The sequence below is a fragment of the Oryctolagus cuniculus genome, chromosome 2 (assembly GCF_051225735.1).
Source record: "Oryctolagus cuniculus isolate XC-2025 breed Fujian yellow rabbit chromosome 2, ASM5122573v1, whole genome shotgun sequence".
NCBI classification, from domain to species: domain Eukaryota; kingdom Metazoa; phylum Chordata; class Mammalia; order Lagomorpha; family Leporidae; genus Oryctolagus; species Oryctolagus cuniculus.
This window is the reverse complement of record NC_142868.1, coordinates 147063753-147082448: the sequence shown is the minus strand read 5'-3', so window position 1 is coordinate 147082448 and position 18696 is coordinate 147063753. Positions and strand designations below refer to the sequence as shown.

Genomic DNA, 18696 nt, shown 5'->3' with positions numbered 1-18696 from the left:
ACCAACAGGAAGTCATCTATTGAGTAGATGCAGAAAAAGGATTGAGAATTATTGGACCAGATAACGTTAGTAGCTGTTCTGAGGAAAAATAAACTTGTTCAGAGTTTCCTTTGATTTTGACTATCAGACACATTCCAACTTCAGAAAGAAATGCAGGTGGGGGGAGATGAACTTGTAAGAATTAAGGAAATGTAGTATTAAATTTATATTTCATATTCTTCAGACTTGTGGGGAAATGAAGTGAGGACAACTGAAATAGGAGAATAGATCAATTATTCTGCTTCTAATTTCACAGGTAAATCCATCAGATAGGTATCATCTCATGCCCATAATCACCCCTGCCTACCCACAACAGAATTCTACGTATAATGTGTCCACATCAACTCGAACAGTAATGGTAGAAGAATTTAAACAAGGTAAACATATTGGCCTTATTGCCCTTTTCATATTCCCACATGGTTTTGGTTGAAAGTTTTATTCTCTATTGCAGTTAGAGTTATAACACCTATTCTTCCTAAAGATTTGTCTGCATATGAATATTTTTTCAGTAGTTTTCTAAAGTATGTAATATTAAGGCCAAAAATGAAGCCAGCCCAGTCTGATTGAACTTACTTTTTATGTTCTGAGAAAAGGCATAATTTATTTACATTTTATTACTCAAGAAATTTGATAAGGTTAGTTGTTTGGGGGTCAGGTGATAGAACAGCTGGTAGTTTTCAAAATCACTGCCTTCTTTTTTTAGGTCTTGCAGTCACAGATGAAATTCTTCAGGGGAAATCAGATTGGTCCAAACTACTTGAACCACCAAATTTCTTTCAAAAATATAGGTATTGAAATTTTGCATTTTGTATGTGTGTTGAGTGTTTTAGTTTTTCTTTAAGAAGAATGTTAAATAATATAGGTGACAGCTCACCTGTATATTTAAGTAAGGTAGAGAATAGGTTAACATAAATCTAAGTGATAACAGGATTTCTTTAGTATTATCTAATGCAGTATTGATGATTTTTAAGTGGATTATTTTGGTCTTATTTAATATATTTTGAGAGGCAGAGAGAAAAAGGTAGAGAAAACACCCATTGATAGTTTCACTCCCCAATGGTAACACCAAACTGGACCAAGAGCCAGGACCTCAGTTGAGGTTCCTGATGTGGATAGAAAAGACCCAGCCTTTCCTGGGGTCCACATTAGCTGGAGACAAGTCAGGAGCCCTATATCAAACCCAGACATTCCAATTTGGGATGCAGGATTGTTAACCAGCATCTTGACTTCTGAGCCAAATGCCTGCCCCAAGTGAATTGATTTTAAATTGCAGGTATAGAATTAATTTTGTCAAAGTCAGAGAATGTTGTAGTTTTCATAGGTTGTTTGCATATTTAACTCTTTTGTTCATTAGAAAGGAGAGAGAAAAAGAAATGATGGAAAAGCAGACCCTAACAATATGTCTGCCTTTTTTTTCTTTCTGATTGTTGCTGGAAATTCTTCATAGACATTATATAGTGTTGACTGCCAGTGCATCAACAGAAGAAAACCATCTAGAGTGGTAAGACTTAGATTTCAATTTGTTTACCTACAATATATACTAGTATATTTATATGGTGCTTTGCCATTTATAAAATGGTAAGTGCTTGATTTTCAGAATTATGAAATTGGTAACTAATATACATAACCATGGAACAAGCTTGTTTAAGAAATGCCTTCAAGTTAATATTCCAGCGTCAGGAGTGATATAAAGATATATGTACAGATTTTGCTTTTTGTTGCTTTTCAGGATGAGATGTAAGCAAAAATTTTGACATAATTTGGACGATTTTGATATCCAGATTCTTCTTAATTTCCTTACTGTAATGTTTTCCTCCATCAAAACTTAAAGAAAAAGACATTTTATATATCCTTTTATTTTAGAAGAGGGTGGTTGAGTGGCTTCAGAGCTTTAAGTTTCTGTAAATAGATAGGATATATTTTTGGTCAAGGAGCAGTGTAATCTTTCTATTCCATCTAAATTCATCTCTGCCTCCAGTATTATCACATCCCAGACTCCCATTAGGCATAAACACAGTAATGTCTTACTGTTGCTTCAAGGTTTTTCATTTATTTATATTTTATGTGAAAGGCAAAGTTAGAGGGAAAGGCAGAGATAGAGAGATATCTTCCATCTACTGGTTCATTCCCCAAATGGCTACAACAACTGGAGCTGAGCCAATCCAAAGCCAAGAGCCTGGAGCTTCTTCCGGGTGAGGGGCCGAAGGACTTGGAATCATTTTCTGCTGTTTTTTCATGTACACTAGCAGGGAGCTGGGTCGGAAGCAGAGCAGCTGGATCTTGAATCAGTGCCCATATGGGATGTAGGTGCTACAGGCAGCAGTTTAACCTGCTGTACCATAAAACCAGACCCTGCTTTAAGGCTTTAATGCTTATTTTGTTGGTAATTAAAGGGACCTTGTAAATAATCCTTTCATTGAAACAGTGTATTTTTATAGATCGAGGGTCAGGGAGCTATTGTCTAGGGCAAATTCAATCTGCTATTTATATTTTATAACATTTGTTAAAACAGCCTTTCTTGGCTGGTGCCGCAGCTCATTTGGCTAATCCTCCGCCTGTGGCACCGGTACTCCGCGTTGTAGTCCCAGTTGGGGCGCCGGATTCTGTCCCCATGGCTCCTTTTCCAGTGCAGCTCTCTGCTGTGGCCCGGGAAGGCAGTGGAGGATGGCTCAAGTGCTTAGGTGCCTGCACCCGCATGGGAGACCAGGAAGAAGCACCTGGCTCCTGGCTTTGGATCGGCATAGCGCGCTGGCCATATGGCCATTTTGGGGGGTGAACCAACGGAAGGAAGACCTTTCTCTCTGTCTCTCTCTCTCTCTCTCTCTCTCTCTCTCACTGTCTAACTGCCTGTCAAAAAAAAAAAAAAAACAGCCTTTCTTCATTCACATATGACAGTGGCTGCTTCCATGCTTCATAGCAGAATTGAATGGTTGCAACAGAAACTGTGGCTCAGAGAACTAAAATATTTGCCAAACTTGACAGAAAAAGTTTTTAAACCTCCTTTATTTATTTATTTGAAAGTTAGAGTTACACAGAGAGAGAAGGAGAGGCAGAGAGAAAGAGAGGTCTTCCATCTGCTGGTTCACTCCCCAATTGGCCACATCGGCCGGAGCTGGGCTGATCTGAAGCCAAGAGCCATGAGCTTCTTCCAGGTCTCCCTTGGGGGTTCAGGGGCCCAAGGACTTGGGCCATCTTCCACTGCCTTCCCAGGCCATAGCAGAGAGCTGGATTGAAAGTGGAACAGCAGGGACTTGAACCAGCGTCCATACGGGATGCTTGCACTGTAGGCAGCGGCTTTACCCGCTATGCCACAGTGCCAGCCCCTAAACCTCCCATTTAGATAACTGGAATAAATCAAAAAGTTTCATGTATCTACTAGTGAAACGCAATTTTTTTTTTTTTTTTTAATTTTATTTGAAAGGCAGAGTTACAGAGAGGGAGAGACAGAGAAAGAGATCTTCCATCTGCTGGCTCACTCCCCAAATGGCCACAACAGCCGGAGCTGGGCTGATCCGAAGCTGGGACCTTCTTCCAGGTCTCCCCATGTGGGTGCAGGGGCCCTAGCACTTGGGCCATCTTCTGCTGCTTTCTCAGGTGCATTAGCAGGGAGCTGGATTGGCAGCCAGGCTGGCACTGTGCTGCAGATAGCAGCTTAACCTGCTACTCCACAGCGCCAGCTCCCATGAAACACAATTATAATGTGTAAGCCTTTGTCAGCATTTGAAAAAAATTTTTTTTTAATTCTTAGTTATTTCTAATTCACAGAAGTCACCAGTAAGGTAATAGGACTAACATTAGTCAACATTTCTTAAGTGAAAACGAAGCTGCAGAATACTGTTATCATCCTAATGATAGTGAATTTTTCAAAATAATTTATTTGAAAGAGAGAGATCAATAGATCTTTAATTCTCTGGTTTACTCTCCAGAAGGCTGCAACAGCCAGGCCAAAGCTAGGAGCAGGAGCTTCATCTGGATTTCCCACGGGGGTGGCAGGGGCCCAAGCACTTGGGCCATTCTCTGCTTCCTTCCCAGGCCATTAGCAGGGAGCTGGATGAGAAGTGGAGCAATCAGGACACAAACCAAGGCCTATATGGGATGCTGGCATTGCAGGCAGAGGCTTAGCCCACTATGCCACAATGCCAGCCTGTGAATTATTTTTTAAATGGAAGGGCTAGTGTTTTGTGAAAATCAGAGCATGTTTGATTCAGAATTTATGTGCCAATGTTAGCATTTTTGTTTGCATAATTTAAATATATCTTAACCTTAGGGAATATACACATTTTTAAAATAATTTTTTAAATTGGTACATTTATTAAAAATAAAGATTAATGGTCTTGTGCTTAAATATCACTGTGGGCATATTATGACTTCCATAAAACATAACTAATTGCAAAAGGCTCTTCACAAATATACTCGAGGCAGAAATAAACAGGTAAACAGAAATGATCGACAAGACAAGGCCATTTCAGATATTATTCCCTTATAGTTTATATTTGCTAGAAGACAGATATTCTTTACATTTACAGCAGCATTCATGGAGGCTGTCTGTCACAGGCCGAAGGGCTCACTGTAACCACAAGTCTCTTCATATTTCCTAAATAGTTTTGTATTTTAGCTATGAAGGTCTATTACTAGAGCCAAACTTAACTAGCAAAATTTTTATTTCTCTTCTATTAGAGTCTAATACCTTTCTGGGCCTATTCATTTGCAGAAAGGAGTAGAAACTATAACCAGGTTCTTCATCTCATTTATCCAAGTGTGATGCCCAATCTTCATATGCTATCCAATTTCTTTAAGATAAAAGGAATGACTCACAGCAGGGCCACGTAGATGAGTAAATTCCCTATAGAAGATATCACATCCTTGTGCATCTGCAGTTTCATCTCCTCTGAGTGCAGCTTCGGTACTAGACCCTCTAGTGCCACTGTGCCTCACGGCTTCTAGCCTTAGTGCTGTGGTCTCCAGTTCTCAGTGGCCACCTAGCACTCAGCCCAACCCCACTTCCTGTCTGTGCCCCCTCATTTCCACTTAGACATAAGATCCAAAAATAGAAGAAGAATCAGGATCAGATTAAACAATAGTTTTTGTTCATGCTCCAGTCATGGCTATTTCATCTTCAAGAATGCATTAAAGGCCGGCGCCGCAGCTCACTAGGCTAATCCTTCGCCTTGCGGCGCCGGCACACCAGGTTCTAGTCCCGGTCAAGGCGCCAGATTCTGTCCCGGTTGCCCCTCTTCCAGGCCAGCTCTCTGCTGTGGCCAGGGAGTGCAGTGGAGGATGGCCTGAGTGCTTGGGCCCTGCACCCCATGGGAGACCAGGAAAAGCACCTGGCTCCTGGCTCCTGCCATCGGATAAGCGCGGTGGCGCCAGCCGCAGCGCGCTGGCCACGGCGGCCATTGGAGGGTGAACCAACAGAAAAAGGAAGACCTTTCTCTCTGTCTCTCTCTCTCACTGTCCACTCTGCCTGTCAAAAAATAAAAAAAAAAAAAAAAGAATGCATTAAATATTAAATAGACCATTTCTTTAAAAAAAAAATCACTGAAGTTGTCATTTACTTGATAGTATTTTTAAAGTCTCTATCATATTGAACTAAATTTTTTAAATGATGTTTAAGCTGCATAGCTAATAGGCTGCTTAGTTTACATGAGTGTAGTTTCCAAACTTAATATTGTTGTAAGAAAAATCTTGTCATTCATTTTAGGGTTGGATTAGTAGAATCAAAAATCCGTGTACTTGTTGGAAACTTGGAACGGAATGAATTTATTACTCTTGCCCATGTAAATCCCCAGTCATTCCCAGGAAATAAGGAACATCATAAAGAGTAAGTTAATTGTTTTTTTAGAGTTACACTTCCTAAATAATGTGAATCCGCATATTGTTCAGATCAGTTATGAAATTGTTTTTAACAGGCGTTGATGGGGGGGGCGGGTGATGTGTTACATATTTGAGTTTAAGTATGAGTGGCCATGCTTTTAAAATTAAGTACATACTACTTTGTATTTATTTTTTAAGATTTATTTATTTATTTGAACAACAGAGTTAGAGGGAGATACAGAACTCATCTGCTGGTTCACTCCTTAAATGATTGCAGTGGATGGTGCTGGGGCACTGTGAAGCCAGGAGCCTGGCACTCCATTTGAGTCTCACACATGGGTGGCAGGGACCCAAGCACCTGGGCCATCTTCTTCTGCTTTCCCAAGAACATTAGTAAGGAGCTGGATCAGAAGTAGAGCAGCTGGGGCTTGAATTGACTCTTCTGGAATGCTAGCATCAACAGTTGGTAGCTTATCCAACTTTGCCACGATGCCGGCCCCAGTACACACTACTTTGTAGCTCACAAGCCACAACAAAAATTCCAGAGCAATATTTGAAGCATCTTTAAGTGTATATTCAATAAGTCATTTTCAAAGCTACCTAATCCTCTTTAGAACAATGTTGAGTACCTTGCCAGTCTTCTGGATGTCAGTTTTAAGAATTTGGCCAAACCACTGAAGTCTGTGTGTATGAGGTAGGGGCATAGAGACCAACTTTTAGTTACCAAATAGTGTCTGTAAAATTGTAAAAACAATTAATGGAAATTCTTAAATTTTACTTTATAGCAACAATTACGTGTCAATGTGGTTCCTCGGAATAATTTTTCGGAGAGTAGAAAATGCAGAAAGTGTTAACATAGACTTGACATATGATATACAGTCATTTACTGATACAGGTAAGACTTTGTCATTGTAGAGCTGTGGTTCTCAACCTTGGCTGTAACTCAGTATCATCTCCTAGGATCTGGCTGACGATTTTTTGAAGTCTGCAGTTGGTTAAATGAATATGGTGCATCCATATTGTAGGAATCTCTGCTGCTATTAAAAAAAAGAAACATGTTGAAGCAGTTCCAAGTCCTATTAAGTGGGGTGATGGGGAGGAATTGCAGAACAGTGTGTATAGAGTGCTACCATTTATATAAACAAAAATGTGGACATGTTTGCTGAAAAATACATAGAACATCTCTGGAAGGATTAAAAGGTTTAAAAAAATTGATGAAGGTGGTAGTTTCTAGGTCAGAGAATCAGTGTGCTTAGATCAGGGATAAGGAGACTTCCTGAAAACTTCTCAACCCTTTGAAATTTGTCCTGTGTGATTGTATTCTGTTGTAAAACAAAAATAAAACTAAAATTCTACAGGTGATTGTTCACAGCCAATGGTTTATCATCACAGTTATAAAGATGACTTGATGTTTGTTTTTTATGTGGTATGTTAGTAGTTACAGACTTGCTGAATATGTTTTAGAAGGATCAGTGAAAACAGTGCCTTTCACATCTAAGACCTTAACAACACATCTCTGAAATATCTTCATGTATCTGCTGTAAATGTGAGGTTGCCTTAATAATCTAGAATATTATACATATGTGCTGTAAGAATTCTTGGTTTGGCTCTTCTGAGTTTTCTGAATTTTTAACTGTCACATTTATTATAAAAATGCAGATTCCTGTGCTTTACCCTAGAACCAATAAATCTCTCTTGGGATGAAGCCAGAGAACTTGTGACTTGAGCAAGCACTCCTGGTGTAATTATTTTATGAACAATATGTTTGAATTGAAAACATACAAATTTTCCTATTCTATTTTGGGTTCAAATTTTTCTAGGAGGAGTTGGGATGTTTTGTTTATTACAGATTTATAAAGTATTCTTTTCCAAAGAAACTTAGGGACTCAATTGAGAGATTAAATAATTTACCACATTTCATAGTAGTTGCTTTGCAAAATAAGCCTCCTATCCCTGTCTTTCGTGGACTTAAAATTGGGTATTCACAATTAAAGCATATTAAGTAATTTCTGTGATAATTAATAAAACTGGGTGTTTTATTTTAATAAGGTGTGAAAGCATTAGAATGGGAACTTTAGGCTGTGTGTGTTCTGATCCCAGCAAGGTGTTCAGAACTACTGAACTTCATTTCACTACCTGTAAATCAGAGTGTACTTGTAGATAGTTTCTGAAATCTGCTCTCCTGTGAATTAGGTGAGCTACCATAGTAAAAGAAGCTTCTTGGAGGAGGGAGAGCTTGAATTGCATCTTAGATAATTTGATACAAGAATTGGCTTAAACTTCATCAAGTAATTATGAGGAGAGATTGCCTTTGGGAAAATAGCATAAAATAAGATTTGAATGAAACCTTTTTCCCATAAATTTATTTTGATAATAAGGCTTAATTATAAGAAAATCACAGAAGAGAGACATGGAAATACTATAGTTTTGTTTTAATAGGATTACGATGTGGTGGAAATGTTTTAGAAATTTTGTTCTGTAAGAGGTGTGTGTGTGTGTGTGTGTGTGTGTGTGTTGGAGAGATGCTAAGTGAAAGTATATGCATTTCAGAAAAAGAAAACAGCCCTTGTTTCAGAAAGAAGTTTCCCATTTAATGTATTAACGTTGTTACAGTGTACAGACAGGCAAACAACATAAACATGCTGAAGGAAGGAATGAAAATTGAAGCAACTCATGTAAAGAAAAAGCAGCTTCATCACTACCTTCCAGCAGAGATTCTTCAAAAAAAGAAAAAGGTGAGCTTGTAATCTTTAAGGTTTATTTTATTTATTTGAAAAGCAGAGTTACAGAGAGAAGAGAGACAGAGGGGGAGATACCTTCCATCTGCTAGTTCACTCTCAAATGGCTGCAGTGGCCGGGGCTGGGTGAGACCCAAGCCAGAAGCCAGGAGCTTTATCTGAGTCTCCCCACATAGGTACAAGGGCCCAAGTATTTGGGCCATCTTCTGCTGCTTAGCAGGGAGCTGGATCAGAGAGGAGCAGTGGGGACTTGAATTGGTGCCCATATGGAATGTTGGCACTACAGATGGCAGCTTAACCCACTGTGCCACAACGCCGGCCCCAAGCTTGTAATCTTTTTTTTTTTTTTTTTTTTTAAGGGAAAGAGTTTATTGGGGAAAACCCAGCAGGCGGGAGGGAAGGGGCGAGGAAGGAAAAAGAGAGAGAGAGGAGAGAGGGGAATGAGAGAGAAGAGAGAGAGGGAGAGCCCAAGCTTGTAATCTTAACTCTCCAGTATATAGTTCCTCTCAGTCCTGGGCCCAAATGTGCATTTTTAGAGTTCTAAACCTTGTTAAAAAAATAGTTCAATCTAGGACTAAAATCTGACCTTTGGTTATCACAAGAAATAGATTGTTTATATTCTTCAGAATTAAAGCTAGTCTTTATATTCTCATTTGCTTTTTGAAATCCTAAAAGCCTTCCCCCTTTTCAGCAAAGTCTCTCTGACGTCAGTCGAAGTGGACTTCAATCCAAAAGATCATCTCTAGATAGCAATTGTCTGGATAGCTCCAGAGACACTGATAATGGGACACCTTTTAATTCCCCGGTATCTACAAACAAGCCTTCTAAACTGGATAGTCCTCCTGCAGGAGAAACAGAAAGGTCTGTATTTCAAAAATATCTTTTAATTGTTAAAAAGATTTTACTTTACCAGTTACTAGTCAGTTCCTTATTTAGAAATACTTGAAGTAATTTCAATCACTTAATGATAATTTAATAATTTTCTTAGGAATAGTGTTGAGCCTGCTGCTGTAATTGTGGAGAAGCCACTGAGTGTTCCACCAGCTCAAGGACTTTCTATTCCAGTCATTGGTGCAAGTAGGTATCTAAACTTCTGTTATTAATGATACTACCATTTAAGTATTTATTCATTAAAATATTTTTTGTCCTTTTCAGAAGTTGACTCTACAGTAAAAACAGCATCATCCCCGGCTGTGTGTACCATTCCTACTGTGGTAGGACGAAATGTCATTCCTCGAATTACAACACCTCACAACCCTGCCCAGGGACAACCACATCTAAATGGAATGTCAAATATAACTAAGAATGTTACACCCAAAAGATCTCATTCACCATCCATAGATGGAACTTCTAAGAGGTTGAAAGACATAGAAAAGGTAAAACTATAACTCTGGTGGTGATTAAGTAGTTGATTTTTTGTTGTTGTTTTTAAAGTTAATACTAAGAAAACTCACAGTTCTCCATTGCTGTGTTAGTGTTGTGGCAAGAATTGACTATGTTTCAGACGTTAAAAGAATATATTCTTCACCCTAAATTCAAATTACTGATATGTCTGAAAATTGAATATTTGGTTTGAGTTTCTCCTTAATTTCAAAAGACCCTCCTGGTAACTAAATGATGATATTTTTGTGTGTGTGTTGTATGGTGTGTTAATCTCCTCTGCTTCCAGTAGGTGGTAGTAAAACTATTTTAGCTAGAAACCAAATTGATTTAACCAAAAGATCACTCAAGCTAAAAATTAAGGGTGGCATTTGAATTCAATCTAATTTAAAATCTTCCCTCACCAATCCATGTTTAAGTTTTTGATGATTAACTAGCCTCCTGGTTTATATAGATTGTAAGGTTTTAGCAAGTGCATAATAACAATTCATATTAATGTTTGTATTTTAGTTTATTCGACTTGAATCAGCATTTAAGGACTCCCGTGCTGCTGAAGAGAGAAAAAGAAAATCATTGGTAACTATTTTAATAATGTGCTTCAGAATTCTTACTTTTAAAAGATCTGTGTGCCAGGAAAAAGACAGTGTTAGAAAGCCGGTCAGATTAGATCTACTGTCATGTTGTAGTTACCTTTTATTTCAGGTAGGAATACATGTTTGTATATAGGAAAGAAAGTTTTCACTTGTATGTAATTCTGTTTTTAGGATGCCATTGGAGGAGAATCTATGCCTATTCCAACTATTGATACATCACGTAAAAAGGTAATAGTCTTATTCCTAGATGAGATACATTGGTAGAACTCACAGGTGATCTACAGGTACAAAAGCTTAATATTCTAGCTTTGGGGAAGGGTAAGATTTTGTCCCTGTACTCAAAGACCAGCAATATAATGGGGATTGGGTGTTTAAATAGCAAACAGAGTAAAGTCCTGAATGTGTGTATCTCAAGAGGCTAGACGTGAGGTAGTTGTTTAAGAAGATTGTTTAGATTATGTTCACCCTTTGTCTTTTATTTATTTATTTTACTTGACAGGCAGAGTTAGACAGTGAGAGAGAGAGAGAAAGGTCTTCCTTTTCCATTGGTTCACCCCCCAAGTGGCTGCTACGGCCGGCATGCTGCACTGACTGGAAGCCAGGAGCCAGGCGCTTCCTCCTGGTCTCCCATGCAGGTGCAGGGCCCAAGCACTTGGGCCATCCTCCACTGCACTCCCTGGCCACAGCAGAGAGCTGGACTAGAAGAGGAGCAACCGGGACAGGCAACCGGGACAGAATCCAGCACCCCAACCAGGACTAGAACCCGGGGTGCTGGCACTGCAGGCGGAGGATTAGCCAAGTGAGCCATGGCGCCTATCTTTAAAGAAACAGTTGGGGCCGGTGCCGTGGCTCAGTAGGCTAATCCTCCGCCTTGCGGCGCTGGCACACCGGGTTCTAGTCCTGGTTAGGGCACCGGATTCTGTCCCGGTTGCCCCTCTTCCAGGCCAGCTCTCTGCTGTGGCCCGGGAGTGCAGTGGAGGATGGCCCAAGTCCTTGGGCCCTGCACCCCATGGGAGACCAGGATAAGCACCTGGCTCCTGCCGTCGGATCAGCGCGGTGCGCTGGCCACAGTGCGCCAGCCACAGTGGCCATTGGAGGGTGAACCAACGGCAAAGGAAGACCTTTCTCTCTGTCTCTCTCTCTCTCTCTCACTGTCCACTCTGCCTGTCAAAACAAAAACAAAAACAAAGAAACAGTTGGGTGCTCAACAGATGACAGTGTAGCTTTTGTTGTACACCACTGCTTACTGTCAAATTTAGATTTGGTGATTAATATTTTAGAAAAACCAATGTAATATTGTATATAGTCAGCACCTTTTTTTTGTTAAAGATTTATTTATTTATTTGAAAGAGTTAGAGAGAGAGGGAGAGAGGTCTTCCATCTGCTGGTTTACTCCCCAATTGGCCGCAACAGCTGAAGCTGCACCATTCCGAAGCCAGGAGCTTCTTCCCAGTCTCCCACACAGGTGCAGGGGCCCGAGGACTTGGGCCATCTTCTGTTTCCCAGGCCACAGCAGAGAGCTGGATTGGAATTGGATCAGCTGGGACTTGAACCGGTGGCCATATGGGATGCTGGCACTGCCGGTGGCGGCTTTACCCTCTATGCCACAGTGCCGGCCCCCTTAAAATATGAGCTAAAGAATCCCTAAACCTAATTTTAAAATTTGTTCTTTAAAGAATTAAAGTTGAAACTAAAAATATAAAATAATATTAAACATAGTAAGCTAATCAAGTGCTAAAAAAAATCAACCATGTCTAAATGAGAGAAAATTCTTCTTGGAGTTTATAATAAACAAAATGACTTCTTGTTTTCACTCCTTACATTAAGAAATAGTGATTTTCATTGCTGTTGATTGTTACTCTGCAAGGTTCCCCAGGATGTATTGGCCATTTGAAAGCAAAATAATGTCTTCAAAAGCAATTATTTATTATAGAATCTTTCATCTAACATTAAAATACTAAGTTATAAATGGTATGGGTATATAATTTTATTATGTGTAGTAATGGGAGAGTAAAATTTTGGGATGATACTGAATTATAAGAGTGAAATGACATATCTTGAGTTTTAAAATAATTCAGTATGAAGAGTAAGTTTGTAAGCCAAATGTGGCAAAATTTTAAGTGTCAGGCTGAGTTAAGACATTTGAGTGTTCGTTGCCTATCGTTTTATTTTCTGTATTTGTAAAATTTTTCATTATCTTTTAAATGGGTGTGACTAGGGTATAAGGTAATGTAAGAGGAGAATGGATTAACTCTTGCTAGTCTTCTCTTGTTTCCATTACATAAAAGCCTGTATTTTAGGGGTCCTTTGTTTCTCAGTTTCAGAGATCTTAACCTTCATTATATAATAATTTTAGTATCCTCAGAATCCCTTACACAGATGTCCCTGAATGTCACTTTCATCGAAGTTGTATACCCTGATAACAAAGTTTAGTTTTCCTGAAAGCTTACATATCATAGTTAGGTTATAGTGTTCTCCTTGAAACAAATTGAGGAATAGAACTCTGGGATATCAAATTTTCCTTCATAAAACACTCGTTTTTCACCTCTCACCCAAGTTTATTCGCCAGGCACTTCCTAATTCTCAGTACCATCCTGACTTTAAGGAAGACTGTTCTTTATGCATTTCTCAGTTCAGAAGTGACTGTTGATTTAACAGGGTCCTCTTTCCTAAACATGCTTGCTGCCATTCTCATACATACTTTTCTAATTTACTCTGTTCCTCTATTCTGCTTTTCACCTTAGACAGTTAAAAAAAAGCAAGAAATACCTATGAACACCAGTAGGAAACATTGAGCACACATTTGAGTGTTTAGTAGTTTAAGGGATTTGTAGAAAAATTTGTAGTTTTATGACTGACTTACTTAGCTGAGCCTTTATAATATTTATATGCTTTTCCTTTTTTGTTTGTTTCTTTCCAATAGAGACTACCTAGTAAAGAACTTCCAGATTCATCATCTCCAGTTCCAGCAAATAACATCCGTGTCATCAAAAATTCCATCCGACTGACACTTAATCGGTAAAAGCAGTGCCTCCTCACTAAAGTGAACATGCGATCATTTAGTGGCATAGACAGAGCCACTCTTTTCAGAATAGAAGTGGCTGTCATACATAAAATAAGGTGAAAGTTACAGTCATCAGCCTTGTCGACCTTGAAGTGGTTTTTGAACTCTCACACTTTGACCTGCAGATGCTGTAGCATTCTCTCACTGATTGCTACGTACACTTCTCTGAGGATCACCTGCTATCAAATTGTCATCTACAGTATTACGGCTTTGCATTTGGAGGTTTTACTGCCTTAACTTTCAATGCTTGTTTCTCTGTTATGGGAACCAGTTCTTGGCCACTTGGATACTGATAAAACAAGTCCCGAACTATTTTTTTTTAAGTCTTATGTCTGTAATCATTGTATAGAGCTTAAGAAAAAAATGAAAACAAACAAAAAAAATTGTCTTGTAATTTTCCAAATGTTAACAAATTTACTTTTGCATTGAAGCCACTTTGTGAAACCCGAGATAAATGAATGTGAGATATTTTTTCTGCTTTCCTCGGTTTTGTAGATGTACTGTCTGTTCTGTTGATTTAAATTATTTTTTCCAGATTGACACATAGACTATTTAAACTTTTATTATTATTTTTTTGTGCCTTTCTGTCCAAATGTTGCATAGTTACCAGGGAGGATTAGTCCAGTGATTAAATAAGAGTTGGGCACCATAAATTCTCTGTTTTGCCTCCCATGGAGGCCTTTGAAATGCATCTTTACTAAAAATCAAAATATAACCAGGATACTGAAAGTCAGTATATGAATGGTGAAATTGTTACATATCCTGTCTCATGCCATTCTTGTTAGTTGACTGGTTCCTTTCCTGAGGAACAGTGCATTCCAACATCAATAAGATACCTTTAAGTATGGCAAACTTGTACTTTTGAGGTGTAACATTAATTTGGCATGATAATTCCAGACCATAATTTACCCCACAACTTCAAACAGTTTCTTCACAGACTAGGCATGCAGAATAAGTAGTGGATTTTATTGAAACTTAAAGGCATTTTTGAGTGACATTGTTACCAACCATTAATTGGCTCAGGACCTTTGTAATTTTTATTTGACTATATGTGTTGTCTTTTTTTACACTGCTTTTTTCAATGCATTTCTTAATATTTTTTAAGTTTCATGAATGCATGCTCAGTTTATTAAAATCCATAACCATGTAATTCTTGTAATATGTTGATTCAGTGTTTTGTAAATGAAGTCGTATGTATTTTCAGAGTATTTTTGTATGTACTGTAAGATACCATCTTTTCAAAGAGAAACCTTTAAAACCTTTACTGTCTCTCTTTAGTCTAATTTTTTTAATATGGATTATGCTTGAATTATTATATTTAAGATGAAAATGTATAGTTTGCACCAGGAATGTCAGTATATATTACCTCTTCCAGCTTTCATTCAGCATTCAGTAGGTCCATTAGAAAAAAAAATGGTGTATTGAATAGTGCAGGAAAATACCTGGTTGTATATTTTATAGAATTACAAGACACCATCTAGCTAGTGGAGAAATACATTGAGTTGAAATTTTTGAATTATGGTTGTCAGAGAACAATATTCTTCCTTACTCCTATTCTAGGACCACTGAGTCTCTAAAATGCCAACTCTAATGTTTAATTTGTACAAAGGAAAACATGAAAAAACTCCTTAAGAAAAGAAGAGCAAGGAAAAATGATTGTTCCATGATTCACTTTTTAGCAGAAGAATGAAATACATAACCAAGTTGTAACTTCCTTGGTAAAGCATAGCTTACCCCTTTCTTTATTCACATATTTTGACATTCATTCTGCAAATACTCTATTAGAACAAAAGTGAAAAACTATGAAAGGACTTAAAATTGTCACCTGAATTCAAACTTGGAAAAAATTTTTAGTAAGGGATTTGATTAAATTTTATGTACTTCATTTGTGTGCGTTTCTGCATTTAATATCCCCTACTTTTAAATCAACCTTCAAGTCTCTTTAAGAATTCTCCATAATCTATGTTTGCCTTTGATTTGCCTTGTTATATAAACAGATTCTTTGGAAGTGACTAATAGAGTTTTCTTTAACAAGAAAGCAATAAGCCTAATCTTGTACCTTAGTACGATCATTTATTTTGAATTCAAGATCCATCCAACATAAGATTAAGACGTGGTCAATGTCTCAATATTAGAATCTTCAAAGATAGCATTATTCAACCTGTTTAATAACTAACTGAGGACTTCATTGGATGCTTTTGAGATGATGAGTTTGGTCAGAGTTGAAGTGTTTTCTATCTTGACCAGCACGAAGAATTTTCAATACATTTCATTACCATAGTAGGAGATCTCCATTGTACTAATTCCAAGTAAGTTAAGGAGAGGTAATGGTCTGGGATTGTATGTTATATTCTGCAGCACTAAGTACATGTGTTCGTTTTTAAGTATGAACCTATAGCCAGAAATACATTTTATAAAGACAGCCTGTTCTTCAGTACACAGAAACATGTTCATGTTCACAAGGGTGTTAAATTTTAATTACTCACTTTTTAGTGACTAGCTCTGGAGAATATATCAAAGGAAAACAGTTCTCTGCTATTTAAACTTTTAGGCACCTAACCAATTTGAGATAGAAGGTGCCTGGATTAGAATTGTAAAAATTGGCACAGATGAATTTTAAAAGTATGTTGATGCTTAAATTAAGAGTAACTTTGTCTTAAGGCAGCAATTTAGTAGCATTATTCAAATGCTTATTTGATTATAGCAGCAATTAAGTGGAAATGGGCTATGTCAAAATGGACTGAATTTATTTTTCACTATGTCCTACAGCTTTGAAATAGGAATTCTTAACTTGGGAGTCATGATCCCTTAGGGAAACCTTTGTAATTTGTATATAGAAATTTTTATTTATATGCAGTTTTCAGGGGTAGGGTGGGGAGTTCATAGTTTTCATTAGCTTCTCAAAGTGATTCATGACCTTAAAAGGGGGAAACTACTGGGTTGGAATAATCCTGAAATATTTAGAATTTTCTCCATTTGATGTTGTGCTGTATGTCTATAAGTATACTGTGGAGGTCTCTGAGAAACAACATTTGGAAGTGTCTATTTACTTAAGGTGAAATGTGGTTTCATCAACATTTACAAAGTGCTCAGTATCGGATTTACAAATGTCTTCATGTTAACTTAGGTTTATTAACAGTATTAAATTTCAGTTCAACAAATTTCAACTTGAGATTGATCAAAGTCTGATCATTAGAAATGGCAGAAAACATTCTGTCTCTCGCTAACTTTGCCTGTCAAATAAAAAAAAAAAAAATGGCAGAAAACAATCATTAAAGATTCCAATCCTTTGATTTCAAAACATTAAGTTCTTACTTCCACCTCCATTTTTGTAGTCCAGTCCTGAACAGACCAGTAAATAGAAGAGCTTTGACTAAAAAAGCATGTGTGTTTAAACATCTATCTATTAAATTGTCCAAAGCCTGGAATTTAAGTGCAGATGATGGAAGAAAATCAGTCTCAATAATGGTAACTATTTCCTTAGGATTTTTTAAAAGAATTCTGCAAATTCACATCCTTCCCACATTCCCTATTTTTTCTGAAATAATTTTCTGATATAACTTTATATTTGAAGTTAGTTGAACAAATAATTATTAAGCTGGCTATAATTTTTAAGCTGTTGCTGCATTTTAGCAAATACTCAAAATTACCTTATGAACAACGTAGGGTATGTTGATGTAAATGGTGCTACATCACTCCACAGTATTATGTAAAGAGAATGCAGCTGCCGTTCCTTTCTAGGTAGCCATTTGTGTAGTTCATATTTTTCCTGCCTTTCATTTGGATTGTCTAATTCTTAGTTGTACACATGAGCCTCATTATTTGTCTGCAATAAGTACTCAAATAAACTTGCTTTGATGAATAGGTGATGATTGAGTGATGTTATTTGGGAATAACTCAAAAGTACCAGAAGTCTTATTTATCAAGCTGACAGCCAGTTTGGTCATTTACCACTTGGACTCCTTTTGGAGATACTGGTATCCACCAACCACTTAATAAGGCAAAGCTCAGACTCACTTTGCTGCATACAGAATCACTTGCTAACTATTTACATACATTTTTTAATCAACCTACTAGCAAGCACTAGCACAAGTTTTTACGGTTAATGAAGAATTAACCCCTATAAGCTTGAAGAAGTGCCAGATTTCGGTCCTTGTAGGTGATCCAGTCACTTTCATGAAAATCACTGGAGGCATCTGTGACAAGTATTGGGGAAATTCTGTCACTCCAGTGGTCAGCCTGGCAACCAGAGCTCTGTACTATTGGCTGGACACAGAGCACTTAGCAATCAAGCCTTGGGTGCACGTTATTACAGGTCTTGTTACATGATTTTACTTCTTGTATCAATGAGCAGTAGCCAATCCACATCCTAGTACTGAATTCACAGTGAAAGCTGTGTCTGCATCAGTATGATTATTAGGAAGCCACACGTTTGACATTAAGCTAATTACAAAGACTAGGTATTGATGCATCTGTGGATAACCAGAGAGGGAGGGAGGGAGGGAGGGGAGAGAAAAAAGAAGGAAAGCCAAGGGAAGGGAAGGAGAAAGAAAAGAAAGGAAGGCTATTTGAAAGGCAGTTACAGCAAGAGAGAAGGATAAACAGATTTTCCATCCACTGATTCACCTTCCAAATGGCAACAGGTGTGGCTGGGCAAGGCCGAAGCCAGAAGCCAAGAACCAGGAACTTCTTTAGGTCTCACCTGTGGGTTTCAGGAGCCCAAGTACTTGGGCCATCTTCCGTTGCTTTCCCAAGCACATTAGCAGGGAGCTAGGTCAGAAGTGGAGTACCTGTTTGGGATGACAGCATTGTAGGCAGCAAAGCTTTTACCATCTATGTGAACAACATTGTTCTCTCCCATCTGAAACACTTGCCCTTGAAACCTCAGAGGAAGCTATGCCATGATTATACCCAAAAGGTCAGCGAGGGCTCTCCCAACAGGATGCAGACAGGCAGATGGCATTTCTTAGCCCTCAGACCAGGTTGGAGCTGAAAGACAATGGGATTCAGGAGGAATATTGCCAAGAAAGAAAAAGAACGAAGGCTTACCTAACATGCTTGAACACAG

The 18696-nt window shown here is 38.1% G+C and overlaps 1 protein-coding gene and 1 pseudogene across 4 annotated transcripts in view; one reads left to right on the top strand and one right to left on the bottom strand.

Moving 5' to 3' along the window:
- The window catches only part of PAPOLG (poly(A) polymerase gamma), a 43450-nt gene extending 25960 nt beyond the window's left edge, over positions 1–17490 (top strand). For all 3 annotated transcript variants that reach the window (XM_089326396.1, XM_002709855.6, XM_089326397.1), the window contains 12 exons: positions 296–416; positions 743–827; positions 1487–1540; positions 5741–5860; positions 6639–6748; positions 8467–8588; positions 9283–9452; positions 9580–9668; positions 9747–9967; positions 10482–10547; positions 10736–10792; positions 13488–17490. In XM_089326396.1, coding sequence (XP_089182522.1) covers positions 296–416; positions 743–827; positions 1487–1540; positions 5741–5860; positions 6639–6748; positions 8467–8588; positions 9283–9452; positions 9580–9668; positions 9747–9967; positions 10482–10547; positions 10736–10792; positions 13488–13586 — 1314 coding nt within the window. In that variant the 3' untranslated portion in view covers positions 13587–17490. The remainder of the gene's footprint in view (positions 1–295; positions 417–742; positions 828–1486; positions 1541–5740; positions 5861–6638; positions 6749–8466; positions 8589–9282; positions 9453–9579; positions 9669–9746; positions 9968–10481; positions 10548–10735; positions 10793–13487) is intronic.
- LOC108176392 (mitochondrial import receptor subunit TOM5 homolog pseudogene) lies at positions 2081–5622 on the bottom strand (annotated as a pseudogene). Its single transcript, XR_016229676.1, has 2 exons — positions 5595–5622; positions 2081–4969 (listed from the first exon to the last, which is right to left on the bottom strand). The product of XR_016229676.1 is annotated as a mitochondrial import receptor subunit TOM5 homolog pseudogene (transcript).
- Positions 17491–18696: the final 1206 nt, after the last annotated feature.